Source organism: Lytechinus pictus, chromosome 1 (genome assembly GCF_037042905.1).
Source record: "Lytechinus pictus isolate F3 Inbred chromosome 1, Lp3.0, whole genome shotgun sequence".
Classification (NCBI taxonomy): Eukaryota; Metazoa; Echinodermata; class Echinoidea; order Temnopleuroida; family Toxopneustidae; genus Lytechinus; species Lytechinus pictus.
The window spans coordinates 34,052,602-34,075,416 of NC_087245.1; the positions used below are offsets into that span (position 1 = coordinate 34,052,602).

Sequence of the window (22,815 nt, forward strand, 5' to 3'; positions counted from 1 at the left end):
ATATGCCCGCGATTTGATTAAAATAGCGGCAATCTGCGAGGTTTGAATGGCTTTGATATCAAAAAGTTCCGGGGGCTCCGCCCCGGACCCCAGCCGCACAGCACAGCGTATGGAAGGGTTGGGCCATGGCTTCAAAAAGTCCTACAAACAAGAACAACAAAAAAGGGGGAAAGAAAAGCAAAGGAAACTATGAAAGTGTAGGATATGATTTTATTTACTGAATAAAAAATAGCTCAAAGTTAGATTCTCAGGAAAAGGTGATTTTTTTCTCGCTCGCTTCGCCCGCTCGGGACTTATATAAAGCAGCTTTTTAGCACATGTGCTATAATGCGCCCTTCGGTTTTTTTTTTTTTACTCTTCACGCTACTGCCGCACAGAATCCTGTTCACAGTGGCGTACAGACCACAAAAAGGGAATCTAAAGAGAGAAGAGTGAAATATATTATTCTCTGGATATCATGTCAAAATCTATCACAAAATTGGAGTTTTTTATTAAAAAGGTCAAAATTTTTGCTCGCTCGCTTCGCTCGCTCGCAACTTTTTTTTTATAGATAAATTCTGCCTGATACGCAATATCTGGCCTTCTCAAAATAGTCGCCTCGTTACACCATTACCCCTGTTCATACCATGATATGACCGGGAAATTTTTGGCTCTTGCCCCCCCTGGCCACTGACCCCTGTTACGCCGCTGAGGGAGGGGTCCCCTTACTGCGACGCGATGCGCCGTCACCCACCCTTGAAGTACAAGCCGAACGTACTTGGGCCATTATTCAACTCCCGAAAATGTTTTGTAATCTGATTGGTCCAAATCGCATCACATGATATTCAGCGAATTGCTCTATGTCTATAGCACCCAAAATGCTCTATCCTGCACTATGATGTCATACTAAATAAAAATATCCTGCACTCTGACGTCATGCCTAGTGCACTAGCCTGCACCCTGACGTCAGAGTGCAGGATAGTGCGAGGTCTGGAATTATCTGGAACTATCCGTATAGAATGTAGATTCAATACAGCATTCGGGGCAACTCAGTAACATTAGGGAGAGGGCTGTATACAACAAACAATGCACGCATTCGTGTGCATAGAGGACCTAAATAATGAACTCTGTGCTTGACTCGCCAAATGCATATTCCGCACTCGGTCCTGCGGACCTCGGTGCTCTTCTCGCACATCGTTCATTATGTGGCCTTGCATGCACGCGCCGACGTGCATTATTTGTACATTACTAAACGGGCAATAATCTTAAAAGACACATTCATATTTATACGTTACGTTCATTTTCAAGGCTCAGCCCTCAAAATCTTTGTTGTTATTTGGTTAACTAGCGGAAATTTATCATGGAAATTTGTTCGATTTTTCACAATACAAGATCCCTAAAATCCACCCCGGTTCTCTTTCTGCAAACGTGTTATCTCCTTGGAACGATCAAAGCCATTGGTGTCTGTTTACCAGACATGGAACGGAATTTAAAAATGAATCCAACCAGCGCTGGTCTATCACTTGGTATATTCGATGCCTTTGCATTTGGCCCCGGTAAGCATAATATACATGTATACGGTATATAATCCTAAATTGTTAATTCCTGTGGGGGGGGGGGATCAGCAGAGTACCGGCAGCAAGATAAAGTTCTGGGTCTGGTTTCATAGAGACTTACATCTATTAACGTTGCCATCTAATTATAACTGCCATCGAAACCTGGATTGTGATTGGCTGCTGAGCCTTGCCACCATCCATGGTAGTTGCCATTCTTGTTATTATTATTATTAATTCTTTAAAATTGTTTTAACAGTCTTCCAATTCATGTCCAAACTTGCCTCACATTTCAATCTTTTAAAAGACAATGCATACCCACACATTTTAATACCCTTTTAAACAAGTAATTTTCAAACTTCAAACAGCCAAAATTTCCACAATGGTGGTGGGGGGGGGGTCTGTGCAATTAGAGAATTGTCTTGTTTTTATTTTAATTGTTATTTTATCTGTACTAATAAATTGTAGTATTATTTGATTGTTTTTTTTTCTTCATTTTTTATACTCTTTAATTTTCATGCCAGTAGCATTGTGTGCCAGTGATCATTATCGCCTATCTTATATAGTTTGCCATTTTATTGTTACATTTCGATCACTCTATGTATAAACTATGTATTGTTAATTTGATATGTATGCTTCTGAATTTCATTTCTTTTATATTGCATGTAGTTTTTCTTTTTAATTAATTCTGTAATTGTTCGCCACCTTATTATAATTGTTATATGTATTTTTATATGTACAGTTTTTATGTACTGAAGAGACCACCCTATCTAAAGAAAACAGAAATGAATAAATAAATAAATAAACAAATAAGTAAATCAATAAATCAATAATGTCCAAGGTATCATAGCTTTAACTCTTAATGTAACTGGGCCCTGGTCATCATACTTATAACTCATATAAATCAAGAAAAACCTTTCACTGACTCTGCTTCTGCTCTTCTTTCTTCCCTTTCCTTCTCTTGTTTTTCTCCTCTTTATTTTCTTACAACACAATTTTAATTCATCTGCTATAATCAAACCATCAGGACCACATTCATATAGGCGTTGTTGTCATTGCACATGAGGTGTATATTAATTCCAAGTACATATTAAATTTTAATAGAAATTACTGTACATACCTTATTTTCAGACACGTTCCACGTCAATGTATCAATTTTCATCGGTGTTTAGTGAAAAAAGTTTAGTGAAAAATCAATGTTTAGTGAAAAAATGATAAATATGTCTATTGAGATAGTTGGTATTCCGGGTTGACTGGTAGTCGTTCTCTCTTTTTATTTAAATTTACTGTATATAATTTCTATGTTTTTTCATGTTTTAAATTCAAAATTCAAAATCACAAAGCTGATTATTATATGATTATAATTCACAAGGACACCAATAATCCTTTTTTACATGTTTGTATAACTTTGATATCTGTAATTATTGTTTATTATTTTATCATGTCTTGTTTAGTACATGCACAGCAAAAACTGTGGTCTTAACCGGTGTACATAGAGGACCACACCAGTTATGTTACACCGGTGTTAAATTGGTGGTGTTAGTTTTACACCTATATTATTACAACACCTATGGTTGTTACATTTACACTCTTTGGTGTTATGTTCAATCTCTAGGTTGTTATTTTGACACCTCAGGGTGTGGTCCTCTATTAACACCAATTGGTGTCAGTTTTAACACCACAGTTTTTACAGTGTGCCTATTGCTTTTGAAAGAACACCAAGTTGGTGATATAGGCCACCCTGTATAAATATCAGAAATTAATAAATGAATAAATTAAAAAAATTAAAAAAAATAAAATAAATAAATAAATACATAAATAAATGAATGAATGAATGAATGAATGAATGAATGAATAAATAAATAAATAAATAAATAAATAAATCAATAAATAAATAAATAAATAAATAAATAAATAAATAAATAAATAAATAAATAAATAAATAAATGAATACATACATACATACATACATACATACATACATACATACATACATACATAAATAAATAAATAAATTGCTGTAGTTCCATAGCGGGTCGTTTCTGCAGCCAAATGATCTCCTAAATATTAGATTGGCAAACTTCACCTCCGAATCAAAGAGGCATACAAAACCATTGAAGGGGCGCAGCATAATTTTTTGATCTCGTGAATTATGTATTGTCAAAAGTCTTATTCAATGCTCACCGTTGTTATGATTCGCATTCCAATGCGTTCATGCGACATGATATGTATTGCCTATTATATTATATTTCTAAACATGTTCAATTAACGTTGATTTCACAGAGCCACTGATGCACCTCGGCCGCGGGATGCGATTTACATTTGTTTGGGTGCATGATAATTGGCAAATACACGGCGTGAATAACTTGGGTGTCTAATATCGGACTGCGAAATCATGCATCATATAGCCTCAGGCCGGGTGCTTTGTTAACGTAAAGTTAACATTCATCTTGGGAAAACATATCTAGATCAATTGAACACTGCAGGAGCGGCGATCCTGGGGGGCACAGTGCCCCTCCCCCCCCCCCCCCACTTTTTGAAGCACTGAAAAAGTGCCCTTTTTACCTGAGGAGGACCCGTTTTAAGTGTTACCAAGTGTCCTTTCTCGCATTAGTGCCAATTTTTGTTAAGAAAAAATTTCACCCTCGATCGTGTTCTGTGCCCCTCTCACATGAGAAGGACCCGTTCTATGTGTAAGCAAGTGCCCCCTTCCCTTTTGTATGTGCTCTTTCTCGAATCAGTGCCCCTTTTTACCCAATAAAGGCACCCCTAATAATTATTACTGATTACCGTTATGTCCATGTTTTATGCCAGGGATCCCTTTACTTTCAAAGTTATTATACCATTTCAACACTTAAGAATGATGAAGATTTCACTGTTGATACTACAACATAGTCTGTTATTTGACACTAAAATGATCTATGACATTGATCATAATGGCCAGAAACTCATGCAAGGCGATCATTGATACTTGGTTACTCTATATGTCCAAGTTTCATGAATTAGATCCATAAACTTTTAGAGTCATGATGACATTTCAAAAAAACTTAATCTTGGGTAAGAATGTCGCCCACGACGCCGCAGCAACAATAGAAGAAGCGGCGCCTATACAGTGCGTATCAAAAAAAGTTTACACTTAGAAAATATCCTGTAAAATTATACATTTGTAATATCCTGAAGTTTTTTCACATTCTAACATTGTACAGATCCATTTAAGCAAATGACGATATAACTGTCGAAAAATATTTCCGCTTGAGTGAGCACCACTTACTTTTGAAAAGTTAGTGAAAAAAAATTTGCGCAGAACTTTGAAATAGTTATGCGAATAAAAGTAGACCTTAATCATGAAGAACACGTGGAATTTAGCTATTAACATTGATTTGAAGATATCTTTTACCTTTTTAACTTGTTTCTTTGTCCAAAACACTTCGAAGAGTGCGTTGCGCCCCACCCCACTTCCCCACACACCGAGGCCATCGTGACGATATTTGCTTTACTGAGTGGAACAAGATATGTATGAGGAAGGTTAGAAAATATTGAATTACACTAATCTAGGTGACAGGAAACGAATGCATGTGTTACCCCCTGTTCAGACTGTCCCCCGTCACCCGGGAAAAACCCCGGGGAATCCCCCGGTACCCGGGACATCCCCGGAAAATCAACAGTCTGGACGGTCTGGAGGATTGTCCCCCGTCTCCCGGTTCTATCCCCCGGGTTTTTCGAAGGAAGAGCCAAGGATTACCTTGGCTCGTAATCCGAGATCGCGCACCTGTTTTAATCATAAGTGCGCATGCGCGAAATGCGGTGTAAAGAGAACTGCTTCCGCTCAGTACTGTGCTAGTGCCATAGAGATATTAGTATACATCTATATGGCTAGTGCTCGGCCAGCTGCAAGTAATTGCATTTCCCGCGCTATCATGTGCGGGCGCGCCTTACGTAACCATGCCGATGACCTAGCCCACTCATCCCCCGGTGCAAATCTCCCGGGCACCGGGGGATGTATGGACGGTCGGTCGTCTCCCCCTTCCCCCGGGTGACGGTCTGAACAGTCTGAACGGCCTGCTACTTTGGCAGTTGTGGGTCGGTCAAGTAGTTTCCTAATCCTTCCAATTTTAAAAATACCATATGTCGTAGACCTGCAAATTTGCTTGATATAATCTTGAAGTGTAAGATTGTTGTCAATCATTACAACAAGGTCACGTTCACACTCACTGCCTTTCAGGGAAACATTATCAGTAGATAAGTCAGGGAATGGAGTAGTGAATTTTGAGGATATGTGTATAATCTCAGATTTCGTTCATTAAGGCAGAGTTTGTTATTCTCAGACCAAATTTTAATGTCTTCAAGGCAGCTATGGAGTTTTGGGGCTGCTTCAGCCTTCACATTGGGTTTTAGAGCAACATAAATTTGTGTGTCGTCAGCGTACATTACATGCTAAACACCTTGGTGAGAATCTATGAGTTTGGACAGTCGACTGGTATAAAGAATAAAAAGGAGTGGGCCGACTACGGAACCATGCGGAACGCCGCAAGGGGAATGATTCAGAAAGCGTATCATTAATAATGACTTGTTGGGACTGACAATGAAGATATAAGTGGATCCATTCCAAGACAGTTCCAGTGATGGAGAATTCGCCTTCTGAAGGCGATTGAGTAGCAGACTGTGATCAATAGTAATAATAATAATTTATAATAGCTGGATTTATAAAGTGCTTTTTGCCTGAGGATACAAAGCGCTGCTATTATTACCCCGGCTTTAGCTCGAGCTACCATCACCGGCGCTCAGTGCATGCAAGGAATTACTCCTGCCGGGTACCAATTTACCTCACCTGGGTCGAGTGCAGCACAGTGTGGATAAATTTCTTGCTGAAGGAAAACACGCCATGGCTAGGATTCTAACTCACGACCCTCTGTTTCAAAGGCGAGAGTCAGAACCACTAGACCACGACGACCCCACAAGACCACGACGCCCCCTTAGTGTTAAAAGCGGCTGTGTAGTCAAAAAGGACCAATGTTATTTCGTCGCCCTTGTCCACAGTCAGCAGAAAATCGTTGAAAAGTTTGACCAACGCAGTCTCTGTCGCATCTGCTGGGAGTTTTGGCGCTTGCTAAAAAAAATAGGAACTGTTTCACAAATTTCAATGTCTTCAAACAGTGCTTGGAATCACAATTCAGTTCAAAAATTGTCCTAGTAGTATTACGGTAATGTTTTTCTTGCAATGATGTTGGAGTAGAAAGAGAAAGGTCTTCAGGTAAGACTTAAAGGTAGATAGTTGGCTTCTGCTGAGATAAGAGCTATGTAGGTTAGAGATTTATCGTTCAGTGCGTTAAATACGAGAACGCCAAGTTTATAGGCAATTCTCCATTGCCTTTGATCTGTCTTAAACTGACCTCAGTTTGAGATGAGTTGGCGGTAGATCTGTGTATCATATCTGTGTATCATATCATATCAATGGTACTGGGTTCCATGACTCTCGATGATGTGAGATATTGGTGAAGTGTACATATAAATGCAGAACAACTGCGGGCCGAAGACAGAGCCTTGAGGAACACCATACTTCGGCGTTGATCTGGCACGTCAACAGAAACATAGCACATCCTTTCTGTCAGGTATGATCGGAACCACTGTGGTGCAACTCCTCTGATTCCATATTGGTCACTAAGTCGATAGTGAAGAAAGTCAGGGTCCGCAGTGTCGAAGGCTGCTGAATGATCCAATAGGACTAGGAGAGATATCTTAGTTTGATCCATGACAGACAGGAGATCACTATGGACAGCTGTCTCGACACTATGTTTGGCACGATAGGCGGACTGAAATGTATCATGAAGAGAATTATCTGTGATGTAGGAACTCAGCTGGTTCATCACGACGCGTTCGAGTGTCTTGCTCAAGAAGTTGAGGGTGGAGATCGGACGATCGTTGCTCATGGATCAAGTTTCGACATCTTCAGCACTGGATGAACTTGAGCAACTTTCAAAACTTCTGAGACTTCTCCAGATTGTAGAGAGTGTAATGATTGATGTCACAAAAGTGATCAAAGGTTGAAGAAGAACAGGATTTGGGGATTACAGTAGGGACCGGATCAAGATCACATGATTTGGGTGTTGAAGACTCTACAATGAGTCGTATCTCATCCTCTTTAAAAACCGACAAGTTACTAGGAGGTGACGGTGCTCCAACAGAGGGAAGGCTTAGGCCGGGGGGCTGAAGTCATCAGCATTCTGGCATCTTTGGCGGATCTTCGAAATCTTTTCATCAAAGAATTTACAATTTTTTTTGGATAGCTGTTCCTATGACTATTGCTGTTTGAGAGGAGACTAATTGCTCTTGGGGTGAAGGACTTTATCAGCAGTACTGAAGAACCATCTCTGGTCTTTTTCATGTTCAGTGAAGAGGTAATTGTAGAATGACCTAATTGACGAACGAATCAATTGAACTTCTGCTTCTGAGATGGATACATCTGCCAATGAATCTCAAGTTCAGCGTTTCTCCACAAGCGACGTCTTTTCTGCATTGCAATATGAATGCTGCTCTTAAACCACGAGGTATGGAGTCTCAGTACCACTGTAGGTATCTTCGTTGGGGCGTGATTATTGAAATATTTTCAATGATGGTGTCAGGGGGCCAGACATTGGGCTATATTTTTGACAAGTTGCGAGCGAGGGAAGCAAGCATGAAAATATATTTTCTTATACGAAAATCTGAAATTTCTGATCGATTGCCTTATTTCACCCTCTCCCATTTCCTGTTCTTTCTTCTTCTTTTCTTTGTAATTTTTTGGGGGGTGGGGGCATAGCCCCCAAGGCCGCTCCCCCCCCCCCCCCCTCTGCATCTAGTGTTTGATGGAGACCCATTGAAACCATATGCTGATTTTGGTGCTCACAGCTTTTTGAAACATTACTTCCTGCCGCCCAGTACACATTTCTTCTGTTTCAAAGGCCGGTAAGCCACTAGACTACATTATGCACCAACCTGCCCCATGAGATGTTGAAACAGTATTATTTTCGATGGGCAGCGACGGAATGCATTGGACAAGATCATATGTATGGACAGTACACACTTTCGTACTGTTGTCAATTACAATGAGGTCAACGCCGTGCTATGCCATCCGGAGAAGCTACACCAGATGCCTTCATTCTGCCAACCCATGTGTCATGATCTTCCTGGGGCCCGTTGCAGAAAGAGTTGCAATCAATCGCAACTATAAAAATCATGCGAACTTGACACACCCATGATAATTTTTTTCTGGGGTGGGGGAAAAAGTTAATGCTATACGAAAGTAGTTTTCAAGGCAATTCTTAATTTTCCTTCAATTTACAGGCCCAGCTGTGACGTACCTATATCAGCGACTCCATGGGACCAAACGAAGATATCTTGTGGTGGCAGGTGCATTGTTCGCAACGGGAGGACTCCTTCTCGTATCAACAGTTAATAATGCTTTTCAGTTAGCTCTCTGCCTTTCGGCTGCCGGTATGTTTACTATGCTTAATAAAATGGTGTATAATTTACCACAATCTAATCCGCGCTATCAATGTCTAGAAGCATGGGAATAATATTTATAAGATAATAATATTTTAAGACTACACCTTTGAATGTCTCACGGCGGGCGAGCGCGGTATTTACACCCTTTCAGAATTTGCTTCTTTGGTGTTAGGTCAAAGTATTTTTCATCTGTTTTTCTCTTCTTTTTTTGCGCCCCGAAGTTGTGACCCATATCACGTGATCAATTATAAACAATGCCATACGATGCGAACCATAGAGCGCAATGATAATAAATGGCGTAACTCAAACTTCTATGATCAAATTGATCTTCTGAAGCGAGGCTATGTAAACTGACTGTGGCAAGAGACATAACTTGTTCAATCATTTTGGGGGCGGATAATAATAATTATATTGGATATCTTTATTTCGTGGAAAACCAGACATATTCCACTCGATAGGACTTTGATTCGTAAAATATTAACTCTCGCTTTCTAAATATCTCTGGTATTCTATTCTGAGTTTAGGCTAGTTGTCTCATTGTGTGTGTATTTTTTGGCAGGTCTAGGTTCCAACATCCTGTCAATTTCTATGGTAATAAACCTGAGCAACCAGTCTGGCGATGACTTTGGAATCTTCTACGGCATTGGTACATCAGGATATGCCTTCGGCATGGCCCTTGTGCCACTGCTGGCTGATTACCTGAGGGACATCTATGGTTGGAGGGGTTCCTTGATGATCATTGGAGGTATCATGGTGCATCTGATACCACTGACCTTGATAGTGGACTTCAAGGAAGTGAACGACGGAATGATTGATCATGAAATCCCACATAGCCATGATCGGAGGACGGACGAGCTCTTGGATACAAACGGCGAAGAAGCGACGTGTGGAGATTCGAGATATCAGACAGCATCGCGTCGTCAATTGGATAGGGAGCCAGCAAACAACGTTTGTAACAACGTTCGGCCAATAAGTGATAAAAGTCGAGATGGAAGCACGAGCTACAAGCAGGAAGACATCAACGAAGAGGCACACGAGGAAACATCTATGATGCTGGAATCCACTTCTGTACAGCAGATTATTTCAATAGGTGATAAGTCGGGGGCCGGTCTCCACGTCATTGGTCGAATAGATTGTTCCAAATTGTACGTTGCCGGATGCCAAATCTTTACCGACTCTATTTACAATCAGGATCGTTGGATGATCCTTCTAATGCTAGTTGCCATGGTGTACGCCATAATGAACGGTGGCTGGTACTCCTTTCTCATCCCACGCGCGGTGGCACTAGGTATTCCTACCTCAAAGGCATTGTGTATAGCTTACTCGGCGGCCACCGCAGCCTTTATAGGACGCTGCTTCAGCGGATTACTTTTGACAAATAAACGATTATCAGGGCAATTCTTGTTTCTTTTCCTGACTTTTCTCAACATAACGTCACTTCTTGTGGATATCTGTGTCCCTAGTTTTGCGATAAAGATCGTGACTTCTTTTACAACGTCACTCACGATTGCCGAGAGGAACATTCTGGTATTGTTCATTTGCAAGGATCGGGCTCCCCACTCCCAGTTTCCGGTCATACTTGCTTCTTATGAGATTGTGTATGGGGTAGGAACTTTCCTCGGATCTTACTTATGTGGTAAGATATCCCTCTCGTATTCTTTACATCGATATTTAAGAAATGAATGGATATCGTCGTATGCTTTCGCATACATTAGATACAGGAAAAGAACTCCATGACACAAATAACAATATATGGGGCCATACCAAAACGTAAGAAACAACACGCACCAAGTACACGCACGAGCAAAAAAGTATGGAACTTTGTGCACGCTTGACCTTTTGGGTACTTTTATTGTTTCTTGTGGCCTCAAAAGAGTTCGTTGTAGCTCTATCCATTTGTTTCATATCGATGGTTTTATACAACAGACACACGCGATCAGGGGCGTCGATCCATTTTTCAGATTGGGGGGGGGGGGCAAATCATGAATCAACGTTCCAAAGGCGTACAAAACACCCACCCACATAGGCATATATATTTATATATATCTTAAACATCTTAAAGTTTCACGTATTGGCTTCTGTAAGGTAACAAAATAATGCTGAAGATAATGCTTTCATTGCCAATAAAGTTTTATTATATATATATATATATATATATATATATATATATATATATAATATCTGTATATGGATATATATGACTCATGAGATACAGACACGTATGTCACCACAAATTAATGCGAGCGCGAAGCGCGAGCTGAAATTTTTTAGTATACCGACCTTAAAACAGGAAAAGTGCAACTGTTTAGGACTGTTTTCTTAGTAACTCATGAGGAGGATACATATCTCACTAAACAGATAATGCGTGTACCGAGAGCGTGAGCTTAAATTCCTTCATATTCTGACCTGAAAGGTTGATATTGTAAGCATTTTTGGTACCAATGATTTAAATTAGTATCTAAAAGAACAATAGATGCGAGCGCGAAGCGCGAGCTCCAAATTTTGATATTTCGATCTGGAAAAAAATGCCAGTTTACAACATTACAATCTTATTTTATTTTTGCACATCCGGAATTATTGGGGGGGGGGCAAAACGATATGTTTGCCCCACCAATATTTTCATTGGTGGGGCGATCGCCCCCTGGGTCGACGCCTCTGCACACGATATACATCCCCTTCAGACTATAAGATAACCTATTAACGAAATTCATGTCTATCAAACTTATTTAGCGGAGCCTTTCCTTTACTTATTAAAACAATTCGTAAAAAGTTAATTGATCAGTCATATGCATGATTTAAGATATTCTTTGTTTTTTTATTCAGGTTACGTGGCAGACGTGACGGGGTCCTTCAACTCTTCATTTATGTTCATCGCGGCGGTCGATGCGATTGTATTTTTCCTCATGATCCCTCCCATAATTGGAGAGCAGTGTAACCGAAATTAGATATGTGATCAATTGTATTTTGTCAAACATTCCTGGTGGGTGTTTCATAAAGCTGTTCGCAAGATACGACTGACTTTACGCGCGATTGGTGACGCCTTCTTGTGCTAAATGATACATCCCTATGCCATTCGTTTATGACCTAAGAACATGTTCCAGTCGTTCGTAATTAAAGTTGTGCCCAACTCTATGAGCAGCTTTATGAAACACCCACCTGGGGCCGTTTGAAAAGTTGTTCGTAAGTAAAGAGCGACTTTAAAACGGCTGGTGAACCTTTCTTACACTATAAATAATGACCAATGAACAATGGTGAACCATGAGAAAGGATCACATGTCGTTCTTAAAGTCGCTCTTAACTTACCAACTACTTCAAACATCGACCTGTATTAAAAGGGGCGAAGACAGGGTATCTGTCCCCCCCCCCCCCTTAAAAAGTTGCTCGTCTATCCTAAATTGAAATAAATGTTAATGATGTATGTATAAGCAAAATCTGGGGAGCGTTTCATGAAGGTACTTTGTCCGACAAGTTCTGTTTTATCCGACAATGACCATAGTAACAGTACCTCTCAACCAATCAGAATCAAGGAAAGATGTCAGATCTAACAACTTGTCGGACAAAAATGTTGATTAAACGCTCCCCTGAAGTCTATTTTAACTCTAGGGAGAGTCTGTTCTGGGCTACCTGTGCTAAAATTATGGGAAGGCGAAAAATGTCAAAGGTTTGCTTATATTAAAAGTTTGTTGTTGTTTACATGCTCTTCCCCCATGTTTTAATGGTGGATCATAAAATTTTTCTAGTCATTATTATATTATTTTATGGATTGCCAGTTTATTTAATTCAATTTAATTTCATTTCAGTTACATTTCATTTATTCTTAGTTCCTACAATATATTATCATCTGCAAATGTCACACAAGGCCTACATTTTTTCAAAGTGAATATTGTTCTGCATGGGGAATAAATAGCATAAACAGACATTCTATCAACTATTTGATCACAAATTCATTATTGTACATATATCAAAATTAACCATAACTCTGTTTTTACATCCATTATTATGTAGAACATCGTCTCGATCAAATAAAAACAAACAGCGGATTGATGCTTTCTATATTCATTTTATACATGAATTCTAAATTAAAAAGATTTAAATGATTTACGTGGAGCGCTGTGTCTGGTACAAGTTCTGACTCTCACCGCTGAAACAGAGGTTCATGCGTTTGTTTCCCAGCCATGGCGTTATTTCCTTCAGCAAGAGATTTACCCACATTGTGCTGCACTCAACCCACGTGAGGTGATTGGGAAAGCGCCATTAGCAGCTGGGGCTATTGTCGCCATCGAATAGCAACTAGATAATCGCGGCCTCATAATTGTATTATTACTAATAATGATTATCAAGTCTTTATGAACATCCTTGAGAGTTGTTAAGTTTCTTTTGGGGACCCACCCCCATGTATTAACCATCCTTCAGATCAAAACGTGTGAATCGAATCATTAACTTTTTTAAACATTCAATTCTTTGTTCGACACTCGACGTGCCGAAAAGTGATACTTGTGACAATAAATTGAATATTCATAAGTTTAAAACAATGGATGGGATGACATAAAAGACACTTACCAACCGAGGGATAACCCGGTGTTTCAGGATCCCCATTAGCATACATACAGGTACCCCTCTGCACCCCAGTGCCCGGTAGAAAGTACCCATCGGGGTACGTTTGGCCCCCTGGTATTGCATAATCCTTTGGATCGGAATACAGAATCAGCCCCACAACGCCGGCTTGAACAGCAAATTTAGCCTGGTAAGAGTTAGAAATCACTTTTGTTAATTCACCTCGGGGGGGGGGGTTATTTTCTTAGCATTGTATATAGTCTTACTAGGAATGTTCGGTGAGCGCATAAAATACAGAAACAGTAGGCCTTCATCAAGAGAAAATATAAATAATATTTTACGAAGACTAATGAAAGATATTGTGAAAAGGTGGTTCATGTCATTACTGTAATTGTAGTCCTAATATCATGATATCGTCATAATCATTATCATCATTATTATTAATATCATTATTACTATTATTACTATTATCATCAGCATAATCATCATGTCAACATCATCATTTATCTACAAAATCATTATTATCGTCGTTGTGACGCCTTTGTTCCTTATAAGCTCGTCATCGCCACAATCAATATTTCGCATATACGTTTCCATAGCAACGATCACTATTTTCTTTTCCATTTCTCATATCTAAAATGGGGTCTTCCAGAGAGGTCGAGAATAATAAGATTGTCTTTTATCTCAATCTTACAAACCCCTCTTGAATTCCTGTTTTGTGATGTGTACGTAGAGAAACGTTCAACAAAGCTTTAAGTTTGCACCCAATAAAACACCAACAGCGCTGTTTACAGGTTTAGGGTGTAACATTGCACCCTACTTGGGAAAAGGCTTAGAAATGCACTTTTTTACTATAAATTATTTACACCCCAAAATGATTGTTTCCATCCTGAAACGTACAACTTTGCCCCTTTTAGGGTGCGTGATATTTTACGTTTAAAAAAGGTTTAAATTTGAACCTCCATTAAATGGTTCGTCTCTGCATCCTATAGCTAATTCACCCTTAATGAAAAATTACACTCATTGGCACCCCTTAAGGTGCTGCTATTGTACAAACCCATGGAGACTCATATTTGAACCCTTTAATTCTGGAGTTGGTTCCTTCTAAAATATTTCTGATCATCCTTACCTTATCCCCTCGGAAGATGACTCCATATCGTGCAATAGCTATTTTGCCAGTGAGGTTTATTCCTTTCTCTTCGAGAAATTGAAAGTCTTCTACCCTCGCGTAGTTAACGTACACCAAGTCGTTCTACAAAAAAATAATGAAATTGTAAAAGAAAAGTAATGTAATTATAAAACAGTTATAAACTTTCTTTGCAATTTTATTAACTTCATCCTGTGGGCTTAAACACTGACGACAACCGCAGCGATTATTTTATTTATCTTTATAAATGAAGTACGAATTTCTTTATAACATTTTACATACTTTCAGATACCTCATCTAATCCTTGGTTAACTTTTATTGTTTTATTTTTTAAGACTCGCCCGAATGATGAGGTTTGTATTTTGGACGCCTTTATGCCCATTTCGGCACGTTCGAAGTCACCGCATATCTTTAGAAATGTTTTAATTTTTTATCCCTTATTAGTCGAAATATTTACACTGCTTAATATCCAACAGAGTTGTATGCGAGTCATTTTCTTGCGAGTCCAAGTCATTTTTGCAAGTCCAAGTCAAGTGCCATTTGAGCATTTAGCAAGTCGAATCGCAACTAGAGCTCAGGTAGCACACCTCAAGTCGACAACTCTGATATACAAAGCTTTCTACCAATGAAATTCCTTTTTCAGGTAGGAGTTGGGGAAAGCTAAATTATGATTATGATAGCACTTACTGTTATTACCCCCTGAGCGGAGTAGGCATTGAAGGGTGGTAGGACAAGGTCTTCTTTTTCCTTCGAGTGATCATCCAGAGGTTTTTCTTTTAGCCGAGACGTAAAATTTACTGAGCCATCGCCGTTCAGTATTTCCACCTGTTTTCATTCATAACAGGAAAATTCTGCATAAATTTGCATAGATTTGTGTAAATTTCAATGACGGAGACATAATAATAATAATATAGGGTATTTATATTGCGCACATATCCACCTTGTTAGGTGCTCAAGGCGCTCCTATATTACCCGGCTACGCTAGGCGTTCATAGCGCACACAGCTTTTTAAGGAATTACTTCCTACCGGTACCCATTTACCTCACCTGGGTTGAGTGCAGCACACTGTGGATCAGTTTCTTGCGGAAGGAAATTACGTAATGGCTGGGATTCGAACCCACGACCCTCTGTTTCAAAGTCCGAAGACTAATCCACTGGGCCACAACGCTCCACATAACAAAGGAATAATGCAGGATACCGTCTCTCGTGTTTGACCTTTCGTATATTATGGCACAGTCACATTTCCCCTTCGGCGGCCGTACAGCGAGTCGAAAACGGCCGTTTTAGCATGTTTTTTTTAACCAGCTACAATTATAGGTGGTTTGAATAAATATTACTTCAAAAAAATGCTTACGACCGCCGCGCCGTACGGGAAATGTGACTGCAGCATAAAGGTTTCATCACAACTGTCTGTAAAGACACATTGCATTAAAATTTAGGTGTAAAATAGTAGTGATTATATCATCACCTTGTATTGTATTATATCATATTCACAATTGTTTTTACATTTTTAGGTCTAGGTCTAGTTTATTGAAGGTTATTGCTCCAAATTTTCCGTCACTTGGGCATGGGCGGAAATCCCAGGGGGGACATGGGAAGCGTCCCCCTACCCAAAATAGTAGGGGACACAATATCAAATGTCCCCCTACTATTTTTGGTGGAAATAAATACACCATTCAAAATCGAAATAAAACGTATATTTTGGACCAGATTACGTTACTTTTTGGGTGATTACCTTTTCTTTTTTTTTTTTGCTTGTCAAATTTATTTTTGGTCGAAATGACCTTAATTTTGGGGTGATTACCTTTTTCAGCCTCTGGTCCACCCTACCTTTGGGGAGAGATTTTCGCCCCTTGCATTTGGGAGGAATAACTCCTTTCTTTCTTTTTGCTTGTCAGTCCGGGGAGGGTTTCATGAAAAGACGGACGTTTTATCCGACAAGTCCTCTTTTATCCGACAGTTAACACAAGAACAGTGGCTCTCAGCCAATCAAAATACAGGAAACATGTCAGATCTGACAACTTTTCAGACAAAAATGTTGATGAACCAACACCCTTGTTTCACAGGGCCATGGATATATCCCATTTAACACAATATAGATTTCTAGACGGACACAATGAAGAGATGATCTTATTGGTAGTCAACTGTGATATACCTTATTATCTTCTCCTGCTTCTTCAGATGGGAAGGACAGTAGTACTTTGTAGGAATGCATGGATGATTGGAAACCATATTCGGTCCAGTTGCCATGAATCTGATCTGCCAGATCCTTGTTCTGTTGTGTACCAGCAACATGTGGGTTCTGGGTGAGTTCCCTGAAAAAAAGTGGGACGGGAGAATAATGAAAGAAACTGCCTTCTGGTGCTGCTACTGCTACTGCTACTGCTGCTGCTACTGTTGTTGCTACTGCTACTACTACTACTACTACAGCTGCTGCTGCTGCTACTACTACTACTACTGCTGCTGCTGCTGCTGCTGCCGCTACTACTACTACTACTACAGTAACTACCACCACCACGTACCTTAATCACCAAAACCACCACCACTACTACTGCTACTATTACCAACACCTGCACCACCACGAATAACCACTGTAACAATACTACTATTATAGCACCACCGTAGCCGTATACCACCACAGTAACAACACTACTACTATAGTACTTATGCTACTGCTACTATACTACTAGTTCTGTTACTACTAGTACTACTTCTACTACTACTACTACTACTTCTTCTACTACTGCTGATATTACTATCATACTACTGCCACCACCACCAGCAACAACAACACTATTACTACTACTACTACTACTACTACTACTACTACTACTACTACTACTATACTACTACCACCACGTACCTTAATCATCATCAATATCACCAAAACCACCACCACTACTACTGCTACTATTACCACCACCTGCACCACCACGAATAACCACTGTAACAATATTACTATTATAGCACCATCGTAGCCGTATACCACCACAGTAACAATACTACTACTACTATAGTAATTATGCTACTGCTACTATACTACTAGTTCTGTTACTACTCGTACTACTTCTACTACTACTAATACTACTACTACTTATACTGCTGCTATTACTATCATACTACTACTACTGCCACCACCACCACCACCAACAACAACACTATTACTACTACTACTACTATACTACTACCACCACCACAACCATCACCACCACTGTTACTATCATTGTTACCACGACCACCACAACCACCTTCACCCCACCTTTGCTACTACTTCTTCTTCTACTACTACTACTACTACTACTACTACTACTACTACTACTACTATTACTACTGCTACTACTACTGCTACTACTAGTACTACTACTACTACTGCTGCTGCTGCTACTGCTACTACTACTACTACTACTACTACTACTACTACTACTACTACTATTTCTACTTCTACTACTTTACTACTATCACTACTTTTACTACAACAAAATTATCATCATTATCCGTAAATATGGAAGCGATATATCAGAAAGGTGGTGGTGCTATTTTGGCCTACAAATTCTAGATATGTTCTGTCGATGCCAGGTAAAATGATCCTCTCATACCACAGAAAATCTCGGACATTATCAGCTTTCATTTCATTTATCAGTTGGGTTGATACTCTGGAATCGGCTTCACGTCGGGCATTCTCGTAAACACCCGGAACTCTTTCGGGGCCCGAAAACCACCCGATCAGAACTCCAGTACCGATCCCGCAGGACAGTGCTATGCAAACGATTACGATCAGTTGAAAAGTTTCCATTTTTGAAATTCTATGAAAATGAAAAAAAAAAAAATGTCATTCATCTATTGCTTCATTTACTTGTAAGAATAAGACATCCTGCCATATAGCTTTGTGCCCAGCATTTTAATTAGAGACATAACCTATTTGTTAAGCGTAGTAGCATAATTATTTAGGAGGGGCAGACATGGCGTATGGGGCAAACATTTCTGAAAATCAATGTTGGCCTTTTGTAATAGATATTGACAAAATAATATCATGTTTCATCCCTTTTGCCCCCCCCCCCTTTTTTTTCATGTTCTCTCTTTTTTTCCTTAGTCGTGATTTTTTTTAGGGGGATGGCCCAATCCCAAGGGCCCCCACCCATACGCCAGCGGTTAAGCCGTGCCCAATAGTATAGCAGTTCCATAACATGGTTCGCTACCCTGGGTAAAGTAACTTCGTGTTTGTTTGTTTTTAGTTGTTTTTTATCAGGAGTCATAAACACTTTGATCATTAGTGTTGTTATTACAACTATTACGGTTACTGTGTTACCTTTTTATAAGTGCCAATATTTTTAGTACAAAATTTGCCCTTCCGAACTGAGGAGAGTCAGGAGATGCTATAAACCTTGTGGTTGGAAATATATAAACATAATTTATGATCGGTGTGAAGTACAGTGGGTGTCAAATGATATGGGCAGTAGGTAGGCCTATTTTACAATGATGTCGTTAAGTTGTTGATTTCCAAAATCTATTCTTCTGTGCCAATCATGCCAATATAGGCTTACGGCAATATTGGGCATCCCCTATTCTTGCCTACGTACATATCATACTTGTGCACATTTACAGGCCTATAAAATGTGTCATTTTGGCCTCAGTTTCCGATTTACCTTTCCGAGTAGAGTATACTCTAACCTGGACTCTAACCCTGGAAGAACATTATTATACAGGAATCATTGGAATAGAGCTGGTTTGATTTTGCTTGAATTGTCCAAAAATCAATGTATTAACCACAATGCAGCGGGAATATTTTTCTTATGACTATCCGTCCTCGTAATTCGTAATACTCTACACTGTTAGAAAAGAACAGAAGATTTTACAGAAGAAAAAAAACAGATTTTACAGAAAGAATTGTTAAAACAGGAAAGATTTTATACAATTTTTATAGAATTTTACAGAACAGGTCTGTTTTAAAAAGGGGGAAACAGTTTTATTACAATAAATTTGTAAGATTACGTACACCAAATATCTATTTTCTGTAATTTTGCACAAATGCATGTAAGATTACACAGTGCAGTAAGATTACAGGTGTTCTCGAGACTCTGCTGCAGGAATTTTTTTAAGTAGAAATTTTCTAACAGTGCATAAGTTTCCTGAATATTTAGTCTATTCTAATTTTACAATTTTCATCATTCTTATTCAAATTTTTATTCTGAAAAGTCTATAGATTTTGTGTTTAGTTATTCTGTAAGATCATCGATATGGCGACATAGAAATTGGCAGGCATAGCTCAAATCAAAGTCCCTCACAGCTATCCCTTTCTCTCTTTCTCTTTTTCAACGGAGGAGACCTATGGGGAACTTTGATTTGGGCTATTGTTCTCTGTCCCCAACAAAGCTGCCGTACAGGTATATTTTTCACATTTTCTTCAGGGAACTTGTGTACAATAAATACATTCATAATACATTACATTTCTAAAATTCTCATTGTATATACATTACAATCATACTTCAGCATAGCAAGAAATAAAACATAATTTGATTCTTACTAAATAATCGATCTGGAAAGAACACGCTAAACAAACTTTTCACTCAAAACAATTACAAATCTTAAATCTCTTACCCGGGAGTCGAACATCAGCGTTATAAACAAGCAACTAAATTTAGAATAACCACGATATTAAGGCGAACTTCGAACGTGTGTACAAAAAAGTTGGATGGGCGGGATCAGCGGTAGCACAAGATTGGATGGAGTTTAAAGGGGATGACGTTTTCTGGTTGAGGTTATAAGAATAATTATGGTTGGAACGTGGCCATGCTGTGATTATCACTCTTTCACTACTTTCTCCCATTTCATTAAAAATATCTTGCAAGTAGCTTTTAAGTTTTGACTCAGTGCTGTAATATGTTTTTTGATTATTTGCTTTGTAATTCATTAATTTGTAAAATGGCCCCTTGCTGCTGGTCAATTTTTATATGTTTATGTATATGCATATACCCATAAATAAATAAATGAATAAATAAATGACTAGATAAATACATAAATAAATAAATTAATAAATTGATAAATTAATAAATAAATTAATTAATCAATTGAAAAATTAATAAATTATACACAAACGCAGATGGGTGTGCAGTCGAAGGAGGATCTGTTTAGAAGATTTCCTCTGTGTCTCGGATGTGGAATTAAAAGGGCAAGTCCACCCCAACTAAAAGTTGATTTGAATAAAAAGAGAAAAATCGAACAAGCATAACACCAAAAATTTCATCAAAATAGGATGTAAAATAAGAAGGTTATGACGTTTTACTTTTGCTTAATTTCACACAACAGTTATATGTACATCCTGGTAGGTATGCAAATGAGGGGACTGATGACATCACTCACTCACTATTTCTTTTGTATTTTATTATATGAAATATGAAATATTCTAATTTTTTCCTCATTGTCCAAAGTTTTATAGATTTTTCAGCAGAAATGCCATATTCGGGGGGAGGGGGCTTTCCTCTTCCCAATATGAATGCTGGTTATCGCCATTGATAATGACCCAACACTTGCATAAAATAAGGTATGATCTATATCGAAGCAGTTGTATAGAATAATCTTACCTCCCCGAAACGCACACAAAAATATACCTTTTGGGGGAAACTGCCTCTCTTACTTCTAGTGACTATGATGCAGACTTGCTTGCTTAACTATCTCCCTATGAACTGCCCATTTTGATGATTTATTCATACGCGATGCGCGTTTTTTTTTTGTTGTTGTTCTTATATTCCTTCTTCTTTTCTCTTTATCTTCCCTGTTTAAAGAGTCGGGACTAAAGTGCCTTTTGCCCCTGCATTTTTTAGAAAGAGGTAACAGTCCCAGCCTCCCCCCCCCCCCCCCCCCCCGCTTCCGGCGACCCTACCTTCCTTTTCTACTCTGTTACAATCATTCATTCAATAAAAGAGGTCAATGTAGTCAAGCCGAGAGAGGGCATTCAACCCAGTATATGGTATGTGTACGTGAAGCAACCACTTTTTTTCCCTTTCAAATAAGCAAACACATTATTACCAAGAAAGCGTATAGCATTTTTCATTTATTTGAATGTAGGATAAATGAGCAGAGGTGTCGAGGCCGGGGATCGAACCCCGACTAACATGATTGTGTATATTCAGGGCGCCTTAGACCACTCGGCCGCGGCACCTCCACTTGATGTACTCGGGCGATACACACAGTAGGATTTTATTGAATCATAAAAGTTAAATTAATGACTGCATATCCAAGGGTCATTGTTCGGGTTGGTCAAGGGTCATTGTTCGCACGGGCGTAAATCCCGGGGGAATGGGGGAGAAACACCCCCCCCCCCCCACTTTAAATATTGTTTTTAATCATCAATGGTCAATAATACTGTTAATGTGTAGCTTGCTATTTGATTGCACTCAAAGTGCTTAAATTGGCCTACTTTTGCATTTTTTTAATGCAAAATTTCGCACGCGGTCGCTCCGTTCCCGCGCTATCTTACAGGAATTTGGCCTTGACAAATCCCTACGTTTAAGATTGTTGCAAAGGTTGTATCCCCTGCATTATGGGAGCTAGTTTAGTTATAATAAGTCAATTCGGTGCCCGGGCCCTATGTCGGATATCAATTCGGCGCCCCCTATGATCGTACTTCATATCGGCACCCCTATGTCTAACTTTAATTCGGCGCGCCTAATTCGATCGAACATCAATTCAGTGCCCCCTATGTCAAACATCGATTCGGCGCCCCTAAATAAAACTTCAATTCGGCACCCCTATGTCGAACATCCATTCGGCGCCCCCTATGTCTAACATCCATTCGTCGCTCCTTGGTAAAACATCAATTCGGCGCCCTCGACCCCCCCCCCCCCCGGTTGAACATAAATTTGGCGCTTCTATGTCGAACATCAATTCGGCGCCCCCTCAGTGTCAAACATGGATTCGGCGCTCCCCCCCCCCCCTTCCCTCTTCTTTTTTAACCCTCCTCTTTTTCTTTCCCCCTTTTTTCCTCTTTCTCTTCTTTCCTTTCTTTTTTTTCTCCCCCTGTTCTTTCCCTCTCTTTTCTTCCTCTTTTGGCGCCCCCTTTTTTGCCTACCCGGGCCTGGGCCCCGACCCCCCCCCCCCCCAGAA

At 39.4% G+C, this 22,815-nt stretch overlaps 2 protein-coding genes across 2 annotated transcripts; one reads left to right on the forward strand and one right to left on the reverse strand.

Moving 5' to 3' along the window:
- The first annotated feature begins 1,170 nt into the window (after window positions 1-1,170).
- Window positions 1,171-14,227, forward strand: LOC129266240 (uncharacterized). Its single transcript, XM_064105661.1, has 4 exons — window positions 1,171-1,535; window positions 8,853-9,002; window positions 9,574-10,650; window positions 11,838-14,227. Exons 1-4 carry the CDS (start codon window positions 1,340-1,342, stop codon window positions 11,957-11,959), a joined length of 1,545 nt encoding a protein of 514 aa, XP_063961731.1. The 5' UTR covers window positions 1,171-1,339; the 3' UTR covers window positions 11,960-14,227.
- LOC129266251 (glutamate carboxypeptidase 2-like) lies at window positions 12,603-18,508 on the reverse strand. The gene is made up of 6 exons (XM_064104391.1): window positions 18,312-18,508; window positions 16,871-17,030; window positions 15,403-15,540; window positions 14,698-14,820; window positions 13,575-13,755; window positions 12,603-12,643 (listed from the first exon to the last, which is right to left on the reverse strand). The coding sequence occupies exons 1-6, from the start codon at window positions 18,506-18,508 to the stop codon at window positions 12,603-12,605; spliced, it is 840 nt and encodes a 279-aa protein (XP_063960461.1).
- Window positions 18,509-22,815: the final 4,307 nt, after the last annotated feature.